At 39.4% G+C, this 27,384-nt stretch overlaps 1 protein-coding gene across 1 annotated transcript; it reads left to right on the plus strand.

Annotated features, from left to right (window-relative positions):
• Positions 1–12,770: 12,770 nt before the first annotated feature.
• On the plus strand, positions 12,771–27,139 carry mblac2 (metallo-beta-lactamase domain containing 2). Its single transcript, XM_043708997.2, has 2 exons — positions 12,771–13,219; positions 20,907–27,139. The coding sequence occupies exons 1-2, from the start codon at positions 12,772–12,774 to the stop codon at positions 21,284–21,286; spliced, it is 828 nt and encodes a 275-aa protein (XP_043564932.2). The 5' UTR covers position 12,771; the 3' UTR covers positions 21,287–27,139.
• The last annotated feature ends 245 nt before the right edge of the window (positions 27,140–27,384 follow it).

Below are 27,384 nucleotides of genomic sequence, written 5' to 3' on the forward strand. Positions count from 1 at the left end.
GCCTCAGGTGGTTTTCAAGATATTTTTAGGTCCATAATTTCACTGCTGGAAGTGTTAAGGGGCAGAACTTGTGATTTTCCATGATCATCGATGTGCCTTGAAGATAGCTTCCCTTATTGAAGTGCATGTGAAAATTTATTTTATTTTAAAAAGTTGACAGGAGTTGTATTCTGAGTTTAGTAAGGACTGATGAATATCCAAGAGTTAATTGGTTGTTACCACAGGTTTAAAGACCAGAAGAAATTGTAACAGGAATAGGCTGCTTGATCTGTTGAGCTAGCTCTTCTAATTCAATAGGATCATGACTGATCCAATATTCCTCAGTCCAATTTCCTGCTTTTTCCCCAGAACCCTTGACTGCCCTACAGATCAACTATCTCAACCTTAATAATACACAAGGACTCTGCCTCCACAGATCTCTGTAACAAGGAGTTCCAAGAACTCTCAACCCTCTAAGAGAAGAAATTCCTTCACATCTCAGTCTTGAATTGGCACCCCTTAATTCTGAGACTAGGCCCTGTGGTCCTAGAGTCCTTCATGAAAGGGAATATCCTCTTAGCATTTACCCTGAATGAATCCTTTATATTTCAACAAATCACCTCTTATTCTTTTGAAAGTAGTAGAGTTACAACTTATTTTGCCTTCGCTCATCAGACAATCCCTCCATACTTGGGGATCCTCCTAATGAACTTTCTCTGAACTGCCTGCAATGAAATAATATCTCCTTAAATAAGGAGAGCAAAACTGCTCACAGCTATTATTTTTCCAGCTCTACTGCCCATCTCTATTTGCTCAGAAGCCAGCTATGAGCCAACCGCATGAAGTCACATGAAAGCCAGACCAAGATGGAACAGCAGACTTCTTTCCCTAAAGGACATTAGTGAACCAAATGAGTGTTTACAACAATCCGTGATTATGTGCTTGCGAATCGTTTAACTCCAGATCTTGTAAAAATTGAAGTCAAATTATACCATTTGCCATTCCCCAGAACATTAGACTGGAATTCTAGATTACTAGTCCATTATCACTATGACAACACTGTTTCACAAGTTGGGAGATTTTTGGAGCATAAAAGAGAGAGAGAAGAGGCAGTCTGACTGGGATTTGCAGCATCTGGTTGGCATGGATGATTTGGACCGAAGGGTCTGTTTCCGTGCTGTACATCTCTATGACTCTATTACTCTGGATTTTGGGGTGGAATGCCGCAAAATAACAACTGATTCAACTTGTATTATTACGGGTTCACAGCATTGTTACAGTGCAGTAGGAGGCAGTGTGGGTCATGTGGCTTATAGTGTCTGCATTGACTCTCTGAGCATTTTGATATGCAGCTAATTTTGTGGCTTTCACCCATAACCCTGTACATTGGTCCAATTTTAGCATTCATTCCATTGTCCTCTTGAAAGCTTCAATTGAACTACTTCAAGATGGTGCATTCCATACCTTAATTATTTGTTGTGTGAAAAAGCTCTTTCTCATCTTACTTTCTTTTGAAAAACATCAGAATTCCCCCAGTTCTTTATCTATCTATGAATGGAAATGATTTCTCCATATCCACTCTACTCAGAATGCTCATGATTTTGAAACTTGTATCAAATCAGCCTTAGCTCTTTCCTCCAAGAGAAATGTCCAAATTCTCCAATATTTCCTCATAACTGAATGGTCTCATCCATGGAAACATTCTTGTAAACCTGTCTTTCACTCTATTCACTGGATTTACATCCTTACTACACTGTGGCAGCCAGAATTAATCAGTTTCTTTATAAGTTCATCAATAATTTCACTGTCCTTTTATTCTATGTTCCTATTCATGAAGCTGAGAATATTGTATGCTTTATTTACAACTCTCTGTACTTGTCCTACTACCTTTAATGACTTATGTACATGCACCCATGTCTCTCTTCTCCTGCACATTTGATAGAATAATACCTTGTGGCAGAGTGCTTTTCCTCACACTTCTCAGTATTGAACTTTATCTGCCACTCCATTGAGGTGTTAATGTCCTTTTCAAGTTCTCCTCACAGTTTAAAGTTAAAAATCACATGACCCACTGATGTTAAAAATCACACAGCACCCGGTTATAGCCCTACAGGTTTGTTTAGAAGCACTAGATATTGGACGCTGCTCCTGAGCAGCGGTCCGATAGCCAGTGCTTCTAAATAAACCTGTTGGACTATAACCAGGTGTTGCGTGATTTTTAACTTTGTCCACCCCAGTCCAACACCGGCACCTCTAAATCCTTACAGTTTATAATTCTCCCAGTAAGGAGCACAGACAGTATGTATGAGACTTCAACAGAGAGAGATGGAAGGCCGAATAAATATAATCTTATCACTCTGTCCCTTCTGACTTCCTAAATTGTCACACAATACTTCACGGGCACTAAAAATTAAAATATGACACTGAAAGTGTTTAGGTTAAGTGCCCAACGTCTTGCTCAGAGAAGTAGCTTTTAAGACGTGTCTTACAAAAGTAAAATGAGACATAGAGAAGTTCACAGTTTAGGGCCCAGCAGTAGGCTCATTCAGCATTTGTAGAACAATTAAAGTTGAGAGTGCTCAAGAGATCAGAATTAGAAAAATGCAGAAAAAAAAATCCATTATCTTGGATGATGGTATGACTGGAGGAGATTACAGAAATACAGGTGGGGTCACTCTTAATGAAGTTTTACCCTAACTTCACTTCATCTCTGCAGTTGGTGCACTTTCTGTTCATCCTATTTGGTCCCTGCAAGTTCAATCTTTACTATTAAAATATCACCAATGAAAGAACAGCAGTTTGAGGCCAATTTAGTTTGGGGTGGAGTGGAGGGGGGAGATCATAGAACTGAAAATGATCCTTTTTTGTGAGTGGTCCTTGTAAGTATACTGTTCAGGGGGTTTTGGGCAATGTAACTGGATAGTGCTAATAAAGGTCTTCCAAATCTTGGAAATAAACCTTCAGTATATATGGCAAAAGAAACTTGGTGGAGAATGAAGGATTTTCTGGAATACATTACCCCACTCAGAATGATCCAGTATCCTCAAAATGCTAAAGAAGTGACAGAGTCAGAACCACCTGAAAATTGTAGATCACTGCTTTTTGGTGATTCTCGGTAATGATAACAGAACCATCCTATAATAGACAAGCGAAATTGTCTAAGTATAACTTAAGTTTTTTAAAGTTAAGTAATTTCCTTGAAATTCCAGATAGTATGAAAAAGGAGGCCCGAGTACAGTAACTTTGGAAAATGGGCAGAAGGAATGTTGGAGTAAGACTTTAAAATGTACGAGCAGAAGTTGATCTAAGAATCTTCAACTTTACTACTTTCATTTTTCCCCATAACCCTTGATTACCTTATTAAAGATGAAATTGTCTGTATCAGCTCTGAATACACTTAATGATGGAATCTCTACAGCCTTCTTTGGTAAAGAACTCTTCAAATTCACTCCCCTCTGAGAGAAGAAATTCCTCCTCATTTCTATTTTAACCAGGTGACCCCATATTCTGAGATTATGCCCTCTGGTCCTCATCTGTCCAATAAGAGGATACAATCTCTCAGCACCTACCCTCCAATAATCTTATGCTTTTCAATAAAATCACCTCTCACTCTTCTAAACTCCAATCAGTACAATCCCAAGCTACTCAACCTCTCCTCCCAAGAAAATCCCTTCTTACCTGGGTAAATCCAGGAGGAAAACAGGAATGTGGACGGGTCAAATGAGCCAATTTAGTGCAGATTTTACTGATGAGCAGGTCACTAAAGTAATCAAGAGATGACCATGAGGAATAAATACGCGACATCAGCATCTCAATGAGGGAGAGGATTCATGAATACCTGCAATAGCTTCATTAGGGCAGCATACAATTTTAGTAGATATGGTTCCTTCAGTTCCAATCACCAATCAACCACAAGAGAAATTTTGTATATAACACAGATGGGAGCAAATTAGAGATAGGGAGAGTGAAGCCCAAAAATTGCCAATAGGGAATGTTATAGTCCATATCCATTTATGGGCTAGCCCTAACAATGAGAAACAAGTTTAGGGATTAATATCATAAATAAGACAAGAGTATTGGCAAGTTCCTGAAGGAAATAAATCATTTGGCCAACTGTAAGTGGAAAAAATTATATTTAATACAATTGCTGCTTATACTTGTTACTTAATGCTGATAGTAATAGCCAAATCCATCACCTTGGACTGGTCAAAGAATGGAGTATAAAGTCCAATTTCCTGGAGTGTGTGCAGCACATAAGCAGGTTTGCAGTAATAGAAACAGCAGTGATTCCTGGTGAAGAACTTTGTGCTTATTGGTGCTACCCTATTAGAACAGAAGCAAAGGCAGCACTGCAGCAATAGTTAAAGAACCACTGGAGACAGGGGTATTGCAAGTGACAACTTCCACAACTAATTCACCTGTGTAGCCAGTCTTGAAACAGGACAGAACATGTCAGTTAGAGTTATCATTTGTTACATCGTTTGTTCCAAACCCCACTACAGTCTTTCATGAGCTAGTCACTATAGAATATTAACAGCTTGACACACTGCCAATGAACTCTGAGCTTTTCTTAGGCTCCTGACTCATAGGACAAATTTGTTTTCACCATAAGGAAGAAGTAGTACACATGGATCCAAGGTGTGCAGAAATTTCACAAAACTCCATGTATATTCTGCCACAAAATGAATGGGGTCCTGGCAACCAAGGACACAACCACAAAAAAAGGTTTTGGGATGAACACCTGACAGGTATGTCAGGAACACACAGCATATATTGCTTTTCTTTTCATTAACTACATCTCTTTGACGATACGAACTGCCTTTAATTTAAAACTCTCTAACCATCTAATTTCTCCCATCTCTGACAGCCCCTTGAACAAGACCTCTGGAGGTACACTTGTGAAGGCTGTCCTTCCAACCCTCCGCCAGTGAAGAGGCATTTAATGCAGTGAGTAATCTGTCTAGAGTAGTTCAAGGTCACATTCTAATGAGCACAACTGTAATGAGCCATCAGCTAGAGGAGGAAGAACAGCTAAGTTCTTGGATACTTGGAGGATTACTGGAGGTCCCTGCTGAGCTCGGTCTAATCTCAATGGTAGTGAGCTGACAGAGATACATGGACAAATAGGGGAATTTCTAGCAGGGGTGCCAGCAATCAAGTGTGGACTGGAGTGAAGGTGGCTGTGCACTTCTGTCTGATGCCAGGGCTCTGTCCTATGATCACAAAGCTCCCTCCATTACATGGGTGACAGCCAGGATGGACAGAGTCAGGACTAGCAGAACAAACAGTTTTTACTGGATATGTGGGGACCCACACTCCATCATTTGAGTTACAGGCTAATTCATTCACTGGCTAGTTGAGCAAGGTCTAAGAGACCCTGACATTTCTTCAGGTGCCCCATTCTCTCAAAGGATGAGGGAAGTGTTATTGATCATCAACGGGGAGTAGGAAAGACAGACATTGTAATCTCAAAACACCAGAGGTGCCCTGCTACACCATCTCCTCTCAAACAGGAACCCAAACACTTCTATCTGATCAGTAGCCTTGTCAAAAGAGACCAGCATTGTGACATCTGTCACCCTATATGATCATGGTTGATCATCCACTGCAATGCCTTTTCTCCCCCGCATTATCCCCAAACACTTCCATCTGATCAGGACATGAAAGTTACACTTACACCTTTGCCGAAGACTCCCGAGCAGGCCAGAAGCCCCTTGGGCCAAGACCACTTGAGGAACCCCACCAAATAAGGCAAGCCAGCAAAGCAGTCAGCAGGCTTCTTCAAACTCAGTAGCGGTTATTGAGATGGCTCTTGGACGTAGCTGCAGGAAAAGAAAGATTAAAAAGCATTAAAGTCATGTTTGATGGACGGAAGTATGCAGAAGTACGCTATTCAGCCTTTCAAGCCTGCTCTGTATTATGGACCAGGCCAGACCCCTCAAAACATTTTAAGCAGTTAGCCCATACTGCAACTTTGCTCTTTGTTTTCGCTAGTGTATAGTGGACATTCCTGGAGTGAATTAGCTGTTCTGACTGCCATGTTTTGAACAAACAGAATTTATTCACAAAATTACAGAATGAAACACAAAGAACAGAAAATAGAACACCGGATAACTTATCCAAAACCTGACAGACTATCCCAACTTAATGATGCTGTTCTGAAAATACTTGCAACAGCCCCAATAAACACAAAGAGTAAACATGAAACAAACCAAAGATTGAAGCTAGAGAGACAAAGCACCCAAGTGGATCTGCCCCAGCAGTCTTTTTTCACACACACTACTGCTGAATTGAATCAAAAACTGAAATCTAAACAAAGGCTAGCTACACAGCTAGCTGACCACTACCCTTTGATTATACCTCTTTTTAAGACATGAAAGTCTTAGGCCGGGGATATTATCTGTTAGGGGTAAACAAAAAGAGCCCCAGTAAACCTTTCAAACCCAGTCTACTTGGAGTCTGGCCAATTACCCACTTTCTGAAAAATGATTCAAGGGCATACCAGTCTTGTAAAAAGAAACCAGCATTGTGACATCTGTCACCCTATGTGATCATGATTGATCATCCACTGCAATGCCTTTTCTCCCCCACACTATCCCCATATCCCTTTAAATTGCTAAAATTTAGAAATCTGTCAATTTCTACCTTAAATATACCCAATGATGGATCTTCCACAGCCTTCTATGGTGTAAATTCCAACTCACAATGCCCAGAGTACAAAAAGAATCCTCTCATCTTGGTTCCACATTGGCTTCTCTTTTATGTTGGAATTGTATCCTCCTGGTTCTAGACTCCACAACAGGGAAACTATCTTAGTGTCATAGAGCTATACAGCATGGAATCAGACACTTCAGTCCAACTTGTCCAAGTCAACCAGACGTCCTAAATTAATCAAGTCCCATTTGCCAGAATTTGGTCCATATCCCTCTTTACCCTTCCTGTTCATATACTCATCCAGATGACTTTTAAATGTTGCAATTGTACCAGCCTCCACCACTTCCTCTGGCAGGTTATTCTATACATGCACCAACGTGTGGATGAAAAAGTTGTCCCTTAGGTCCGTTTAAATCTTTCCCTTCTCATCTTAAACCTATGCAATCTAGTTTTGGACTCTTGTACCTTGGGGAAAAGACTTTGGTTATTCACCGTATCCATTCTCCCCATGATTTTATAAACATCTATAAAGTCACCCATCAGCCTCCGATGGTCCCAAGAAAATAGGCCCAGCCTATTCAGCCTCTCCCAATAGCACAAATCCTCCAACCCTGGCATCATCCTTATAAATCTCTTCTGAACCCTTTCAAAATTCACAACATCATTCCTATAATAGGGAGACCACAATTGAATGCAGTATTCCAAAAGTGGCCTAACCAATGTCCTATTCAGTTGCAACATGACCTCCCAACTCCTATACTCAATGCATTGACCAATAAAGGCAAGCATACCAAACACCTCCTTCACTATCCTGTCTATCTACAACTCCATGTTCATTGAACTATGAACCTGCACTCGAAGGTCTGTTTGTTCAGCAACACCCCCCCTGTTAAGTACATACTACCCTGATTTGCCTTTCCAAAATGCAGCACCTCACATTTATCTAAATTAAACTCAATGTACCACTCCTCAGCCCACCTGATCGAGTTCCCTTTGTACTCTAAGGTAACCTTCTTTGTTGTCCACTACACCACCAATTTTGGTGTCATCTACAAACCTAATAATAATTCCTCCTATATTCAGATCTAAATCATTTATATAAATGACAAAAAGAAGTGGACCCAGCACTGATCCTGGTGGCACACCGCTGGTCACAGGCCTCCAGTCTGAAAAGCAATCCTCCACCATGATCCTCTGTATCGTATTTTCGCATCAGTTTGTATCCAGATGGCTACTTGTCCCTGTATTCTATGTGATCTAAGCTTGCTAAGTAGTCTACCATGCAGAACCTTATCAAATGCCTTACTGAAGTCCATATAGATCACATTCACCAGTTTGTCCTCATCAATCCTCCTTGTTACTTCTTCAAAAAACTCAACTAAGTTAGTGACATTTCCCACGTACAAAGCCATGTTGATTGCCCCTAATCAGTCCTTGCCTTTCCTAATACATGTAAATCCTGTCCCTCAGGATTCCCTCCAGCAACTTGCCTACCACTGGTGTCAGGCTTATCGGTCTAAAGTTCCCTGGCTTCTCCTTACCATTTTCTTCAATTGACACACAACAATAGCTAATCTCCAGTCTTATCGCACCTCACCTGTGGCTATTGACAATACATAGACTCTTTAAATATTTTATAGGTTTCAATTATATCCCTCTCATTCTTTAAAATTCTCGAGAATATAGGCCAAGTTTGCTCAATGTTTGCTACTTTAGTATCATTGAGTCAAAATCATTTAACCCCTCTTTAACAGCATTATGGATGTACCTACACAAAATGGCCTGAAATGACTCAAGGAGGCAGACCACCACTTTCTCAAGGGAAACTGGGGATGGGCAATGAATGTTGACCCAGCCAAAGTTGCCCACATCCCAGGAATGAATAAAGAAAAAAAATCTCTCTTTATAGGACAGTTTTGCTAATCTAGAAACAAGTCTGGCGAAACTTCATTGCATTTCAAGACTATAGTATTCTTTCCGAAGGAAGGAGCTCAAAATTGCACAAAATGTTCCAGGTCCATTCTGACCAAGCTCTTTTTTACAATTGAAGCTTTCCATGTTACTTGGCTCCAAACAGCACTTCAAGGCAGAATCCATGGCCACCAGCCACATACACCACCATCCATGGACATTGGTATCTGTCACTTGCCAAACACCTGTGACCATCATGGCATTGCTCCAATCCACTTGCAGGCCACTTAGGGAGCACAGACTTGCATGGCCAGGTGCACCGACAACAAGCATTGAAGGGTTGCTACAAGGACCATTTGCACACATGGACAGACAACCAACTGATGGATTGGACCTGACTGCATCTCAACGCTTTTCCCTTGGTCTCTTAGCACTTTCTTACCCAGAACGTTCATGCATGCTTACAGCATCCATACTTTGCCTTGCCATACCAAATTTAATACCACATTGATACTTCAACCAGAGCCAAAGGCCATCAGCACTGCAGTATTGATGTGTGACTTTGCACTGTCACATGGACAGGCTACTTGTCATGCTTGACATTAAGGATCTGTCTGGGAAAGATTGTCTTTATGAACAGCACATTGAGACATCAATTTGATATCTATACCATGTGCCAACTGCCTGTGCGGCAAACACATTACACGCTTAATTAACCAAACGGCCATAATGAAAAGTGACTGGGGCTGATCCTCAATCCAATCAAAAGGGCAGGCTGCTGTCTTTCAGGTATTCTACATCAGTGAGAAAGATCAAGGTAAGGAACCCTCCAAAAACTTCAGCAGTACTTGCACTTAGTCTAAAAAAGTAATCTCAACTTCTGTTATATCAATCAATGCTTACTAGAGGACTTGAACTAGCTTTAGAACTATTCTGACATTAATCATCAATCTGGTACACCGTGGTGATGTGGAGCTTTATAATGATATGGACCATTAATTTTTCCTCTGGTCTTGCATGCCGCCTGGATATAATGGACTTTCCTACAGACATCCCACTTTGACTGGAAATGAAGGCACTTAAATGGTTGGGGGGGCAGGACAACAGTCACAACTACATTTCTGACTCTGTCAATGTGACCTTCGTGCACTGGCCTGAATCTCACCAGCCCGTTTGACTCTGAGGCCAAGTGGCCAATCACCAGCTTGATTCAAGATTTAGGTATCAAGGAGTACCTTAAGGAAGGTGATGCAGAGGTCAAGAGATTGAGTTCCACAACTGAGGTTAAAATCCCACAGTTTTTGGTTTCCAATGTAGCTCTATTTTAATATTTGAAAATTAACATGACGCCGAAAAGCAAAACAGAAAGAAAGCAATACATTCAATGATCCTTCATTGTAAATCAATATATGATGTCATGGGACAAAAACAGAAATTGCTGGAGAAACTCTAGATTTGGCAGCATCTGTGGAGAGAAAGCACTAATGCTTTGAATCCAGTGACTTTTTTTATTGTTGCCAGACCTGCTGAGTTTCTCCAGAAATTTCTGGTTTTGTTCCAACTTCCCAGCATTCACAGATCTTTGTTTTATTTTAGTGTATAACATCACAAGAGGTCAGTTGGCCGCACAGGTGGTTTGTGATGCAGGGTGACACCAAAGCATGGATTCAACACGTGTACCAGCTATAGTCATCATGAAGGCTTTGCCATGCTCCTTGCCTGAGATTTTGTGACCTTCAGTTTAAACACATCTATTGTCTCTTTCTAATGAAAGCAGTTTAATGTGAATATTGTCACATTTCAATAACTATGAAAATCTGTGTTTCTAAAGTATTTTGTGACGATGTTATGGTCCGATCAGTCCATTACTCATCTGAGAAGCATTACCTATCTGACAATTTCCAGCTCATGGGTCTTGGCCAGGAAGCAATAGACATTATTGATGTTTGCATTTGCATTCAGCATTGCTGATCCATTGCATCATTCATTACAACAAGATTCCTTAAAGTCCATATTGACGTAATTGATTTTAATATGAGATGAGTCATGTAGGCTTTTAATTTTCCACGGAGAATTTCCATCACCTCCCACTCCTCCAAAGTACACATACACTGTAACAATCCCCTCTTGTCATCCAAAAAGACTTTAATCAGTAAGCCTGAGCTTTTTATTATATTGCCTTGTTGGTTGGCATCTCTACTAGGAGGTGTACATAGTTCAATAATGATTGCCTGCAATGAAGCATGTGTTAGTTTTATGAAGAGTCATACAACAACAAAAAGATGGCAACAGAAAGGAATGAAAAGTTCTTATATATTTCATTAAGAAATCAAGAACTGTGGAACATTCGGCACATTATTAGAGCATTTAATTTTCATTTTGATGATGTTTCATTGATTTGAAAGGTTGCTCTTTGTGTACATTGATATTCAGTTAAACAGTCAGTTAGTATAATACATACTTAAACAAATAGCAGGAAAGGCATATTTGGAGACAGGCAGGAGTTCAAACCTAACAAAGAGGACAAGTATAATTACAAACAAAGGTTACAGATTTAGCTGGAAGCAAATGAATTAAGAGATAAGGATAAAATAGATGTTTTCTTTGGAGCTGGGACCAATGCTTTTGATGTGAAGTCAAATGTGAGGCCCATTTCTAGTGAACGTGCTGAAATTAATGAGATTCTGGATTCATATTATGGCAGGAATATGATTTGAATCGCACTGAGTTATGTTCCTTGAAAGTAAAGACAGCTGCCAAGTAATACTGATGATTTGGAGATGCCGGTGTTGGACTGGGGTGTACAAAGTTAAAAATCACACAACACCAGGTTATAGTCCAACAGGTTTAATTGGAAGCACACTAGCTTTCGGAGCGACGCTCCTTCATCAGGTGATTGTGGAGGGCTCGATCGTAACACAGAATTTATAGCAAAAATTTGCAGTGTGATGTAACTGACATTATACATTGAAGAATTGATTGTCTGTTAAGCTTTTCATCTGTTAGAATACAGTGATAGTTTCACTTCTTTCATGTGTAAATTACAAAACCCTTTTTTTAAAGTTGCATTCTCGGGTTAGCTGTTAACAATGGTGATAGCTAGACAATATGTTGAAGGTGTTAGTCCCCTGTGTTCTCTGTCTATGACCTGATGTTTAGATTGATTCGAATCTAAAAAGTGAGATAACAGAGCTTTACATAAATTCATGCAGTTTTTGAGCTCAGAGTTCTACATGAATGTATGCAGTTTTTGAGCAAAGTGCAATGTAACTCTGCAAGTACAAATTCACCACACAATTTGGGCTGGGCGGGGGAACTGCTGCCCAGGGCACAGCATGTTCAAGGAGCTCTGTAACCTTTTCCTCTCAATCCTGGAGTCCAAAGTTAAAAATCATACAACACCAGGTTATAGTCCAACAGGTTTAATTGGAGGCACTAGCTTTCGGAGCGCCGCTCCTTCATCAGGTGGTTGTGGAGGACACAATTGTTAGGCACTGAATTTATAGCAAAAGTTTACAGTGTGATGTAACTGAAATTATACATTGAAAAATGCCTTGATTGTCTGTTGAGTCTTTCATCTGTTCTAATACCATGATAGTTTCACTTCTTTCATGTGTAAATCACAAAACTTTTTTTTAAAAGTTGCATTCTCAGGTTAACTGTAACAATTGGTGTTAGCTAGACAATATGTTGAAGGTGTTAGCCTCCTGTGTTCTCTGTGCAATGACGTTTAGATTGATTCTAATCTAAAAAGTGAGATAACAGAGTTTTACTGAATTCATGCAGTTTTTGAGCAAAGCACAATGTAACTCATCATGGCACAGACAGAACACAGGGGGCTAACAATCTCAAGGCATTTTTCAATGTATAATTTCAGTTACAACACACTGTAAACTTTTGCTATAAATTCAGTGCCCTGCAATTGTGTCCTCCACAACCACCTGATGAAGGAGCGGTGCTCTGAAAGCTAGTGTACTTCCAATTAAACCTGTTGGATTATAACCTGGTGTTGTGTGATTTTTAAATTTGTACACCCCAGTCCAACACATCTCCAAATCAATCCTGGAGTCCTCCTACTGTGGGACATGTGTTGCAAGGAGGGAGAGGGAGAGGAGAGCCCGCCTCCTCTCTGCGGTGATTGGCTGGTGTAGCGGACAGTGTGGATTGGTTGACGCTGCTGTCACTCTGGTGTTGGTGTTATTGTTGTTGTTGCTGAGGATGTTGTCGATGTCAACCCTGCCTCCGGACCCTTCCTACTTGGACTGGTTCTGTTGGGAGGAGGTGTCCAACGGATTATACTTGATCCGTGAGCGCTTTTTCGAGGCAGGGAAGCGGATCAATATTTGGCTGCTGCAGGGCTCCCAGCGGGACCTGGTGATAGACACAGGCCTGGGCCTGAGGAACCTGCCCAACTACCTGGTCTCCGTCGGCCTCATCGGCCACAAGCCGGTTCTCGCTGTGGTCACTAACATCCGCTTCGACCACTCGGGAGGCCTGTACCACTTCGGCAGGGTGGCAGTGCACAGAGCGGAGGCCAACGCCTTGATGCGGGGAGACAACTTCGAAACAGCGACGTGTCTGTATGACTGGGAGGTTAAAAGGCCCCCTCACCGGGGCTGGAGAGCCAAAAACTTTAAAGTACACTCTGTGGCACCTGACCGGATACTAGACGATGGTGTGTATTCATTAGTGATCCTGGTAACAGTGCAGGCCTTGCATTTATTGAGCGAGTTTAATACGAACGAATCAGGTTTCCTTGCCTTGCTGCTGCTCCGTGCAGAGAGTATTAAAAAATCCTGCCTTTCTCCTATAAAACCCTAATCTCGACCGGGAAGACGTTGGGTGTTATCCTCAGTTCTGAGTTGGGGGTTTCAGACCTGAGTCAAAAAGTATGGTGATGGAAAAGCACAGCTGGCCAGGCAGCATCCGAGCAACTGGAGAGTCTACATTTTGAGCATAAATTCTTCATTCCTGATGAACAGCTTATGCCCAAAACATCGACTGCCCTGCTCCTCGGATGCTGCCTGGCTAACTGTGCTTTTCCAGCACCATACTTTTTGAATCTGATCTCTGGTGTCTGCTGTGCTCACTTTCTCCAGGCTTTCAGACCACAAATTACGTAGCCTCCACGATGTTAGTGGAAAGATTTGTCTAGAATTGTTGCTCTGTGACTGTGTTGGTTGACGCTGTTAGGAGTTGATTCAGATGTCTGTGATAATTAGCAATGCTAATTCTACCAGTGCTGACACATGAATGATGACTTGGGAATGTTATAGATGCAAGTGGAGTACTATAAATGCCTTCATTATTTCAACCAAATACACACCATTTAACTTCTTTCTCTAGCTCTTATGTTAGTTGGTACCCATGGGGTTTCACTCTCAGATACAGCCTCTCACTTCTTTGACTGTTCCAGTGCCACTTCCTCAATTGGGTCTGTTTTACCTGGTTCCATTTCTACTTGTTTTGTTACAGGTAGAGTCACTTACAATAATTTAGTTTCCTAATTACCATTACCACATAAGTCTCAGTAGGCTGCATCCTATCTCTCATCCACACTTGTTTTATTTATTGGGTCAGCACATTGTTGGCAAGACTAGCATTTATTGCCCATTTCTACTTATAGAGTCATAGAGATGTACAGCACGGAAACAGTCCATGCCAACCAGATATCCCAATCCAATAAAGTCCCACCTGCCAGCACCCGGCCAATATCCCTCCAAACCCTTCCTATTCACATATCCATCCAAATGCCTTTTAAATGTTGCAATTGTACTAGGCTCCACCACTTCCTCTGGCAGCTCATTCCATACACATACCTGTACCTTTCCCTTCTCCCCTAAACCTATGCTCTCTACTTCTGGACTCCCTCACCCCAGGGAAAAGACTGTGTCAAATATCCTATCCATGCCCCTCATGATTTTATAAACCTCTATAAGGTAACCCCTCAACCCCCGGGAAAACAGCCCCAGCTTGTTCAGCCTCTCCTTATAGCTCAAATCCTCCAACCCTGGCAACATCCTTGTAAACCTTTTCTGAACCCTTTCAAGTTTCACAACATCTTTCCAATAGGAAGGAGGCCAGAATTGCACATTGTATTCCAACAGTGGCCTAACCAATGTCCTGTACAGCCGCAACATGACTTCCCAACTCCTATACTCAATACTCTGATCAATAAAGGAAAGCATACCAAATGCCTTCTTCACTATCCTATCTTCCTGTGACTGCACCTTCAAGGAGCTATGAACCATCACTCCAAGGTCTCTTTGTTCAGCAGCACTCCCTAAGTGTATTACTATTACGTGTATAAGTCCTGCTAAGATTTGCTTTCCCAAAATGCAGCACCTTGCATTTATCTAAATTAAACTCCATCTGCCACTTCTCAGCCCATTGGCCCATCTGATCAATCTTGAGAAAATGAAGATGTGTTACTATCTTGTAATGTTACCCTGCTACTTGGAAACAAGTTCCATCATTTTGACAAATGAAAGGAGTATAGATAGAGAATCCAAATCAGGATGGTGTGATTTCAAAAGAAACTCTCAGGTGGTGGAACCTCTTTAAGTGTTGTTCAAGCCGCACTCTTCCACACAAGTGGAAAATACTGTATTACACTCTTGATTCATTTAATGTAGGTGGGGAGGTCGATAAGTGAGTCATGCAGTAGAATCACCAGCCTATAACTGCTGTTGTAACTAGAATATATATGTGGCTGATCAATTAGTTTTAGGTGAATTTAAGCCCCGAAGATGTCGATGGTGGGGAATTTTTAAAAACCTATTTAATGGGTTGGGAGTATCGCTGGCAAGTTGAGCATTAGTTTCTCATCTTAATTGCTCTTGATCTAAATGGCTTGTTACATAGGACAATTAAGAGTCAACAACATTGTTGTGGGTCTGGAATCTCACACACAACCAGGTAAGGCAAACCGATTTTATTCTGTTATATACAGTTGTGAAGCAAATGGATTTTTAGGGCATTTGGTGGCACAGTTACCATTACTGAGACTAGTTTCATACTCCAGATTTCTTAGGGGAATTTAAGTTCTACCAGCTGTCTTGGTGGAATTTAAATCCATGTTCGAGCATTAGCATGGGCCTCAGGATTATTACTGCAATGATATTCCGAGTACATCACCACCTCTCAAAATAATAATGCTATTGTACATCAAATTCTCTATATTTAAACCTTTGACAAGGTGCTGCCCAGGAGGCTGCTAAATAAGATGGTGTTCAGGGCAAGGTATTGGCATAAATAGAGGATTGGAGGACTGGCAGGAGGCAGAGATTAGGGATAAAGGGGTCTTCCAGGATAAGGTCAGAAGTCAGAAGACACCAAGTTATAGTCCAACAGGTTTATTTGAAATCATAAGCTTTTGCAGCACTGCTACTTTGCGAGGCTCCTTTTTCAGGATGGCTGCTGGTGACCTGTGGAGTTCTACAGGGTTCAGTATTTGTACCATGATTCACATTGTATGTTAACGACCTAGACGATTGAACTGAGGACATTGTTGCTAAGTTTGCAGATGCCACAAAATAGATAGAGGGACACAGTAGTGTTGAAGAAGCGGGAAGGTTATAGAAGGACTTTGACAGGCTTGGAGGATGGACAAATAAGTGGGAAATGGACTACAAATATAGGAAGAAGAATAGAGGTGTAGACTATTCTAAATGGGGAAATGTTTTGGAAATCTGAAGCGCAAAGGAACTTGAGATTAACATGCAGATTCAGTTGTCAGTTTGGAAGGCAATTACAATGGTAGCATTCCTTTCAAGAGAGCTAGAATACAAGGGTAGAGATGTACCACTAATTCTGTATAAAACTCTTGGCAGATTGCATTTAGAAGATTGTGATTGATTTTGGGCCCCATGTCTAAGAAAAGGTGTGCTGGTATTAGAGGAGTTCCAGAGGAGGTCCACAAGAATGACGTGTGGAATGATGGACTTGTCACTTGAGGAGTGGTTGAGAACTCTAGGTCTGTGCTCAATGGAGTTTTGAAGAGTGAGGGGCAATCTCATTGAAACTTACATAATATTGAGAGTCCTGGATAGAGTGGATGTAGAGGCTGCAGAGGGTTATGGAGGCCAGGGCATTGAATGTATTTAAGACTGAAATTGATGTGTTCTTGATTAGTGAGGAAATCAAGTGTTATGGGGTGAAGGCAAGAGAATGTGGTTGAGAAACACATCAACTATGATGGAATGGGCACAATGGCCTAATTCTGCTCCTCTATCTTATGGTCATACAGAGATGGCCATTGCCTGATAACTCTGCTTTCTCTCCATAGATGCAGCCAGATTGCTGAGTTTTTCCAGCGATTTCTGTTTTTGTATCTGACTATCATGACTGGGTTGAGAAACACATGATTCTCCCGCTATCTCTCCATAATTTTTGATGCCTTACTAATCAAGAACCTATCTACGTTTACTCTGAGTGTATGCACCCCGGTCCTAGACTCTCCCATGAGGGGAAATATTCTCTCAATATTTATCACATCAAACTGCATTAAAAATCTTCTATGTTTCAATGAGATCATCTCTCATTCTCCTAAACTCCAGTGAGTAGCATCCCATCCTATTTAGCCTTTGCTTTTAAGACATTCCCTTTAAATCAGTGAACATCCTAGAGAACCTTCTCCGAACTGCCTCCAATGAAATGATCTCTTTCTTAAATAAGGGAATGAAATCTTCTCACAGTCCTCCAGATGTGGTCTCACTAACACCTTGTACAGTTGCAGCAAAACTTAAGGGCCAACATTCTGTTAGCCTTCCTGACTACCTGTGTACAAGCTTTCTGTGTTTCATGCACAAGTACCCCCAAGTCCCTTTGTGTTGCAGCTTTCTGCAGTTTTTCTATATCTAAATAATATTATAATCTTTTGTTCTCCCCTCCAAAATGAACAACTTTGCATTTGCCCACAGTATACACTTTGCCCATATACTGAAGCTATCAATATCTCTGGTGGATAGTTCACCTCCATCTCTGATTGTCATTGACATCAAAGTTGCTGAGGTTCCTTAATGCCATACTCAGTCAAGATGCTGTCTTGATTCACGGCAGTAACACTCACATTATCTCTTGAATTGAGCTTTTTTTTAACCCATGTTTGTACTAAGGTTGACAGAATCTGAAACTGATTGGTCCTGGCATATTGCAAGCTGAGCACTGGATAGCAGGTTGATGCTATTAATTGATAGTGTTATTGTTGCTGTCTTCCACTACAGTAGCCTGATGGGGCTGAAGTTTCCCAGTACGTGCCAGTATCCTAGCTATACTGGAACAGCTTGATGAAGGATGCAGCTTTTTGTGAGTACAAGTTTGATGTTTTGGTATGTCAGGGTCCTTAGTCTTTGTTGCATCCAGTGTCTTCAGCCTTTTTGATATCAAGCAGAATGAGCGGAAATGGTTGAAGACTGATCTATATAATGGTATGATACGATACTCCTTAAGAGGTGGATAGATTGACATCCACTCAGCATTTCTGGCTGAAGATAGTTGTAAATGTTCAGCCTTGTGTTTTCCATTACCATGCTGGGCAGCCCCATCATCCTCTAGTTCACTGTTCAGTTGTCTATCACAATTCATCAGTGGATGTGTTAGACTGCAAAGCTTAGATCTGATTTGCTGACTGTGAATGTTGCTTAGCAATGTTTGATGTGTACAGTTTCTGTTCGGTATATACACAAACATGTACCCGTTGTCTGGTGCTACTTCTTGCATGCTCTACCATACTCATTATCAAACCAGTGTTGGTTCCCTGCCTTAATGATAAAGGTTGTGAGAAAAATGCTAGGAAATGTGGTTACAGATTTTGATTGAACACAACTCTACTGCAAGTGATGGCCCTCACAGATGTCCAGTTTTGAGATACTGGTTGTTTTCCAAGTCTACCTATTTAAAATTTGGTAATGCAGAGAATGTGTCCTGTCCTTTGTTTACAGACTTGAGTTCATTTCCAAGGGGATTGTAAGGTGGCGATTCCAACCAGTACTGCTTTGGATAAATACACTGACAAAAGATAGATTGGTACAGACAAGAGGTGCTGGTGTTGGACTGGGATGAACGAAGTTGGAAATCACACAACATCAGGTTATAGTCCAAGATCAAAGTGTCATATAATTGAAATACATCGCATCGATTTGATGACACTTTGACTTTTTACTATTAATTGTGTCCTATGATCCTGTCCCACTAGGTACCTGAAAAGCTTGTACTTCAAAATAAACCTGTTGGCATATAACTTGGTGTTGTGTGATTTCTAACTTAATAAAATATCGGTCAATGATGTTCTCTTAAGTACATTTCAGATACGCCCCCCCCCCCCCCCCCCACCCCCCCCACCTTTCCTTCTTCATCTACTCAAATATTATCCCAATTGATATTTTGTTAATGTCCCCAGATGAATCACTATTTAGTCCTTGCACTTATGTAATTTCCAAACAGACTTGTCTCTCTACCTAAGTATCTCAATATTTGGAGATGTATAGATTATCCTCAGTAACATAATCAGAGCCTTTTTAGCTTCTTTATTCAAACCAGGTAGATTCTGTCATTGCTCGTGGTCTCTCCTCCCCCCCCCCCCCCCCCCCCAACACTTTAGGTATTTCCAAATCCATGTATTTTCATGCCATAACATAAGGTTTCTTTGAAAGGGGCGTAAATGATAATGACAGATTTGCTGTTTGTGTCAAGTAATTTTAGTGTGTTTTGGTAGAATCATGAGAGGTAATGTGACATAAATGGTGTACTTTTACAATGGATATAAGAACAATGAGGTCTGAGTTGATGTACATGTGTATTTGAAGTTAACAGGATAAATTGAGAAGACTGGCTATCTATAACACTGGAGCAGGAGTAAGTTACAGGAATAGTACCTTTGGCCCATGATGTTGTGCTTAACAGGACACAAATGTCATGACCTGAAAGAAGGTGCAGAGGAGACTTAATAGAATGGTTCTGGGTTCATGGAAGTTTGGATAGGTGGGAAAGCTACAGAAGTTAAGTTGGCCTCCTTGGAGAAAAGACAGTTTAGGAGATGTTTAATGAATATACCAAAAAATCATAAATGGTTTCATGGAGTAACTGATACTATTGGCAGAAGGATCGATAAGCAGAAGACAACAAATATATTTGAAAACAAAATTTACAGATGAGCTGAGAATTTAATTTATGAAGTGAGTTGTTATCAACATGCAATTGTTGATAGCATCCTTGCTATAGGAAGGATGTTGCAAAAAAATGAAAGTGTTCAGAAAAGACTTATAAGAATGTTGCCAGGGTTTTAGGATTTGAGGTATTGGGAGAGGCTGAATAGCTTGGAGCTGTTTTCCCTGGAATGTCAGAGGCAGAGGTTAATGGAGGTTATTAAAATCATAAGGGGCATGAATAGGGTAAATAGACAAGGTCTTTTCCCCGGAATGGGGAGTCTAAAACTAGAGGGCATAGGTTTAAGGTGAGAAGGGAAAGATTTTAAAAAAGACATTTTGACCCAGACAGTGATGTGTGAATGGAGTGTACTACCACAAGAAGTGATAGAGGCTGATACAATCACAACATTTAAAAGGCATCTGAATAAAATCCGAAAGAACTGCAGATGCTGTAAATAGAGTTTGAGGAAGGGTCACCAGATTTGAAACGTTAACTCTAATTGTTCTTTAGAGATGCTCCCAGACTTGCTGAACTTTTCCAGCAATTTTTGTTTTTGTTTAAAAGGCATCTGCATGGGTATGTAAATAGGAAGGATTTAGAGGGGAATGGGCCAAATGCTAGCAAATGGGACTAGATCAGTTTAGGATATCTGGTCGGCATGGACGAGTTGGACTGAAGGGTTTGTTTCCATGCTGAACATCTCTATGACTATTTCAAATGATCAAATTCAGTTAGAAATATCAAAAAGGATTGTATGGCTATTTTAAAATGAAAATAAATTCTTTCCTATAGGGAAAGATCCGGGAAGTGGGATGAATTGAATAGCACTTCCACAAACAATGTGTCAAAGCTCTTTTGCTATGATTCCATGATTAAAAATAGTGTAATAGGTTAATTTAGGTGGCAAATTGGCATCCTGCTAATTATTTAGGACTGTTACCACCTAATGTAAAATTGGCTGACTATTCATTACAATGCATTTTACAGTAATGCATTTTGATAAAATGTATAACAAGAGTGAACCAAACTGTTTTCAATTGTGATAACATATTACAAAGCAATGAGTAAATTCAGAAAAATACAAACATCTTTATTACTGGAGATTTCAACTATCCTTGCTATGTTAACATGAGTTCAAATATTTACATTAAATCTTAAATGTAATTAGCAAGGATTCCAAGAGAGATTTGAGACTTTTATGCTTTTCATGTCAGGTGACATTATTAATCTTGGAAACCGTCAGCTCACTGTTCTACACATGCCTGGTCACTCCAGAGGTAGCATCTGCCTTCATGACCAGGAGAACCGCATTCTTTTTAGTGGAGATGTAGTATACAATGGAACTCTGATTGACTGGCTCCCTTCCAGCGATGTCAGTGACTACGTTCAAAGTTGCAAACGTCTAATGACTCTAGTGGACAAGAACCTTGTGACAAAAGTGCTGCCAGGTCATTTTGACACCTTTGATGCTGAAAGACTTTACAATCTGGCCTCAAACTATGTTGCTAACGCTGGTATGTGCCATAAAATGATGTCATCTGCTGCAAGATACATTGCAAGTATAACGCTTTGGTGGAAGAATTATGGCAGATGAGTGGAACAATAAGACAGGTAGTTCAAATGTTATCAGTGTTTAAGCTTACAGGTTTCTTTTAAATAAGATTGCAAGAGGAAGGAATGTATTTATAAATCAAATAATGCTCTGTTCTTGGGTAGTTTTCAATTAACACTTACCATTGGAGGACAGTGTTTCTGAAACCACCTGTGCAAATGTAGGAGTAATTTGATAAAGCAAAAATTTGACAATAATTTAGTAATGTAAATTTTGATTATATTGTTATGAACGTATAAAAATAAAAGTTTATTTAACAAAACTTTCTTTGTAAAATTCATATAGTAGGTCAATTTTACATGAAAGACAGCCCTGAAAATTAGTCAGACAAAAATTCAAACTTTTTTTCATTCCATCCGTGAATTTAAAAAAAAAATCTGGGCTGTTTGTTTTTAAAATAATAGATTGATGACATTTAGTTCGACTCAAATGAAATGGGTCTCACCTGTTTTTTGCCTGGTAAATGGAAATAACTATAAAAATGCCTGCTTAAATTGTATTCACTATTTTTACACCCACCGTGGGTCATATCAAATAAACTGTTTTCAAGAAGGGAAGGAAACACTTCCTCGGTTTTATATCAGTGTTAAGAATGAGGCGAAGACAATCCTTAACCAATTTATGATAATGGAGTAGGAAAGTTGTGGTTCTAGTCTTCTCGGTGAGCAGCATACTAAGAATAACTTTTCTAAGATGAGCAGCAACCGTGAATGGCATGATACAGCCAGCTTTGTATGCAGGTAGGCCCCTTCCAACAATAGTATTTGGGTAAATTATTCATTACTAATTTTTCTGCATGAAATAAACTATATTCTGCCAGTGAAACCTATTTGCCTAGTCTATTAATTTGTTATTTGCTGAGTAAGTTGCCTCTATTAGTTCTAAACTTTTCCACATTTTATACTCTTTGTTACTGATTTCTCATCTTTAAAATATTTAGGCTTATATGATAAGATTGCCTTATCTTAACCTTGCCTTTGACAAGTGAAACTTCTAAGTTTGGACTAACCCAGTTTCATAACAGGGTTGATGGACTTTGTGGATTTGTAGTTGGGTAAGCTGTGTTTGCTGAATGTTTCAAACTAACTTTTGCTGCAACCCCTAATTGTAGCATTTATCCTATAATATTTGAAAAAAATATTGGTTGTTTTCACGAGATATGCTTTGCTCACAGAACAATATACAGCCTTATATTGTGCTGTATAACAAGGTCCTGTAGTCATTGTTGAAATGAAATGTAAAAACATCTTTCATAATGCAAATGCATCGCTGCATTGTAGATTCAAGGCTGCAATTTATAATTTTTAATGTAACGCTATTTCTGCAGACTGTCTGGGAAGAACCCTGTGGATGTGTGTATACATATGCATGGAGCTGTGCTTTTGGCAAGTAAATTTTACGTAAATGAGACATGGGCAGAATGTTTGCACACTCAAACACTTAAATAAGCTCCACTTCAATTTACAGTATGAAGTGTCAAGGAAAAATGAATCATCCATGCATGAGCTAAGGTTTAATTGAGGAAAAACTGTAGTCATACTCCCTGTAATGTCTAATAAAATACTATAATATTATGTACTCTAATTCAGCTTAGCCATGACTCTAATTTTATGTCCAAGAGAAGCAAAGTTTCGCTGCAACTTTGATGACTGTTTTGCAAATATCTTGTATATGTGTTAACCTCTATTATACTGGATAAGGCATTTCAATTGTTTTTCTCCATTGTGAAACACTTTACAGTAGTATTTTTGTCTTACATTGTGTGCTTCTTTACCAGTTGTACTTTCTTAGTGTTAAACTTAATTTGCTATATATTTTCCTTTTTGATTACCAGTCTATATTTTGCTGTGCAGTTTTTCCCATTCATCTTGGATTTCTTTGGTTTGTAAAGTTTGGCATGATGCTAAATAAAAATAAATCTTGGGGATCTTTGGAATATCTCAATTTTGAGGTAGTAGAAAAAATTAATTAATTGATTTTGACATTAGATGCAAAAAAAACACAAATGAAATACTTATATTTTCCCTTGATTGTTTTCAATTTTTATATTTCAAATAAATGATACAATTAGATCAAATATATTATGAGTATTTTTTTCTGAAAGTTATGTGTCTCTTATTGTATTTTAAAATGTGTGTCTAGCTTTTTAGAATTTAATTGTTATCCAAGCTGGAATAAATGGAACACAATTTGAAAATCACAGGATCCAATTCCCAATTATGGGATAATTATACTTCACCTCCACATTTGCTCATGAGTAACATCAGGATAAAAGCTGAAACCAAAAGATCAGCAGAAAAGTACTCTGGATGTGAGTGCTGCATCAGTATTCCTTGTAGGGATAAAAAGAGAACAGGTTTCTCAAATTTAAAAAAAAACTTTTTCTCTTGGATAAATTGATTCTAATAATCATTTTTAATACAATAGTTCAGCTTTTTAAAATTCACTCACAGGATGTGGGCATCGCTTGCTAGACCAAAATTTATTGACCCAACATTTATAGTAGTTTTTTTTAAATACTGATATCAGTTTCTAAATTCATTTAATCTTTTCCTGCCCATTCTAAAAAAGTGGCAGTTTCTACATTTATTTGTATTCATTGTGGATCTAACAAAATAAATGTGTTCCCATCTAGTAAATGTGTTTATCCATTGCACACACCTTGCCAATCCCACCCAGCTAATCCAAATAGTACTATTAGTGTCTACATAAGCAATGGTTGGCAACCAAATGCTGAAAAATATAGTTATGATTAGAATATATTTGTGAAAAAGATGGAGGGGGGGCAAGGGGAGATATTCCTGCTTTAGTGTAGTGGATGTAGAGTCTGTGCTGTTATATGTTGAGTCACGTGAACCAGGAGTGTGCTTGGTTAAACATGCAAACTTTCACGGTCAGATAAATCCATCGTTCTGTCCACTTTCTGCTGTTTTGGAAATTAAGATAGTTGTGTATATGGTCTCACAGAGATACAAGTTACTTACTATATCATCTGATTGATAACTTATTCTAATAACTCCTTTGAAGTAATAAAAGATATATTATGAATGTCAGAAATCTGAAATAAAAGCAATGTGCTGGAAACATTCAGCAGATCATGGCATCATTTTTGGAGAAAGAAGCAGTTACATTTTGTGTCGAGACTCTTCCTCAAAGAGTCATGTTCATCTTGAAATGGTAACTGTTTATCTCTCCACTGGTGCTGCCAGACCTGAGTATCTCCAACATTTTCTGTTTGTACTCTTAAGTAATATTTTCTTCCATTTGTTTAAATCTAATCTTGCTCAACTTGTACTGGTTTTTGGAGAAACTTAGTCGATCTGGCGGCATCTGTGGAGAGAAAGCAGGGTTTTGGGTCCAGTGTCCTTCTTACTACCAGATACTGCCAGACCTCCTGAGATTCTCCAGCAATTTCTGTTGTTGTTTCCAGCACCCACAGTTCTTTGTCTTTTTTTGTACTGATGCCTACTTGTTTTGCTGTTCTGTATCAAACTAAACATCCCTGTCTTATACTGTTTTTTTTTCTTTTCACCATTTCCCAACAAAATTTATTGGAAGTTGAGGTTTCAAAAGCAAAGTGCATTTGTACAACTTTACAAGAAAGCACTGGCATAAAGATTAGTTAAAATGCATAAAAGCAAATTACTGTGGATGCTGGAATCTGAAACCAAAAGAGAAAATGCTGGAAAATCTCAGCAGGTCTGGCAGCATCTGTAACGAGAGAAAAGAGCTGATGTTTTGAGTCTAACTGACCCTTTGTCAAAGCTGTTAGTTAAAATGCATATGGTTTAGGCTTCAAAATTTCCCCAAAACAGAAAACAAACTGTTCATTGAATTGTCTCAGTAATAGCTAAATAATTCACACACACAAGTTTCTTGGTGCTTTGTAGTAGTCGTCTGGCATTGGTCTCCTCTCTGGATTGGAGCACAAAGAGAAAAATGGGAACAAAACACAGCCTTTTAAATATCAAGTTGATGGGACAAGTTTTTGGAAGGTTTGAAAGGTCAAGATTGCAGGAATATAGCAATAATCTTTATGCCAAATTTTCTTTATATATAGCAGATATAAAATGTTATTTCATATTATTATTTGAAGTTAAATTGTATTGATGAGACACTTAGTTCAGTAATAACTGTGGCCCTGAATATTTGTTTGTGAAATAAAGCAGTTTACATATTTGTTTCTGACCTTCTCTTAATTAGCATTGGTGGACTTCAGTAAGGTGTTCGACAAGGTACCTCATGGTAGACTTGTTAGCAAGATTGAATCACATGGAATAGAAGGAGAACGAACCATTTGAGTACAGAACTGGCTTGAAGGTAGTAGACAGTGGGTGGTGTGGACAGTTGCTTTTTAGACTGGCAGCCTGTGACCAACAGTGTGACACGAGGATCGGTGCTGGATCCACTGCTTTTTGTCATTTATATAAATGATTTTGATATGAACATAGGAGGTACAGTTAGTGAGTTTGCAGATGACACCAAAATTGGAGGTGTAGTGGACAGTGAAGAATGTTACCTCTGAGTACAAGGGGAGTCCAAAACTAGAGGGCATAGGTTTAAGATGAGAGTGGAAGGATTTAAAAGGGACCTCGGCAGCAACATTTTACACAGATGGTGGTGCGTGTCTGGAATGAGCTGCCAGAGGAAGTGGTGGAGGCTGGTACAAATACGACTTTTAAAAGGCATCTGGATAGGTATATAGATAGGAAAGGTTTACAGGGATATGGGCCAAATGCTGTCAAATGGGACTAGATTAATTTACGATATCTGGTCGGCATGGATGAGTTGGACTGAAGGGTCAGTTTCCGTGCTGTAGATCTGTATGACTCTTTGAATCCAAGTTACCTTGATAGGTGTAAGATTGGAGCAATTTTAGTAGTGTGATTTTAAGAGAATATTTAAAGATCCTAAACTCTTTAAAGCCTGACTGATCCAAGCCTTGTTGGTTTGACTCCCTTCAAATATCCCCTCATTCACTCTCCAGTGACAAGTCCAAATCTTACTCTGTTCTCATGTTTTATTACCTAGTTTCCTCATCCCAACAAGTTTTCTCAAGGCTCTCCACAATTTAGTCCCTATTATTCTAATGAGAGCTCCAGAAGTGTGCACAACATGCCAAGTAAAGCACTTTACAGTATAAGGATGACATCTTTCGATTACTTTTTTTAAATCGAAATACAACATCCCATACGCTAATCTTCACAGCACCCAGACATTGACACAATGATTTATCTGCTATGACCCAAAGACTCCTTTCCTGATTTGTCTGTCAGTATCTTTTAACTCCTTAATGCATATTTCATTGCATAAATTTGAATTTATCTATCTTAGGCAGCAGCTGCCAGTTGTTCACCTACTTTGACAACCACCACATGCCCCCAAAGTTTTCCAATTGACTGTTATTTAGCCACTGCTGATACTGAGCTGGTTTCAGTCAAAATGCCAGTGCCATCAGATGATAATGAAAAAAAATACAAGACCATAAGTTACAGGTACTGACGTTGGCCATTCAATCCATTGAGTCTGCTCTGCTGATCTGGTGTTTCCCAACTCCACTCTCCTGCCTTTTCCCCATAACGATTGATTCCCTTTTTGAGTATTTTCCTTATTGTGGTCCAGAGACATTTTATAAGTTGCAAATGTGTTAAGTGGATGAGTTGAGGTTGGAAATGTTGTGGATAACCAATAATGCCTGACTTTAACCTACTGCTAAGTGTAACTGTTGTATTTCAACTTCTAAAATGTGTGTTTTGTTCTTTTTTTTCTGACTTCTTTTGATTGTATTCTGAACAATTGTATTCTTGAATTTAAAATAAAGTATTGGTGACGAGCCCCAGACTGTAACTGACATCATTCTGTATCAGCTGAAATGTGCAAAAGAACAACCTTTTTTTTATCTCCCTGTAATCTTCAACCCCACATCACCCATTGGTTTTTCCCCTCCTGGAGAAAGCCACATTACTGCAGACCTTTTATGAAGTCCAGTAGAGAAGAGGTGAAAATGAGGGGACAAAAGAACGAGAAATAATAGCAGGAAGGACTTAATGAGTAGATAGGATCAGGAATGTACGGCTGAT

The sequence above is a fragment of the Chiloscyllium plagiosum genome, unplaced genomic scaffold (assembly GCF_037043375.1).
Source record: "Chiloscyllium plagiosum isolate Xiang-an unplaced genomic scaffold, Cpla_swu_hap1 HiC_scaffold_2, whole genome shotgun sequence".
Taxonomy (NCBI): Eukaryota; Metazoa; Chordata; class Chondrichthyes; order Orectolobiformes; family Hemiscylliidae; genus Chiloscyllium; species Chiloscyllium plagiosum.

Excerpts from the sequence above, each read along its gene's own strand:
- mblac2 (XM_043708997.2), top strand. The coding sequence starts at position 12,772 with ATGTCAACCCTGCCTCCGGACCCTTCCTACTTGGACTGGTTCTGTTGG. Across the intron at positions 13,220-20,906 it reads TGACCGGATACTAGACGATG|GTGACATTATTAATCTTGGA; the intron begins GTGTGTATTCAT and ends TTTTCATGTCAG.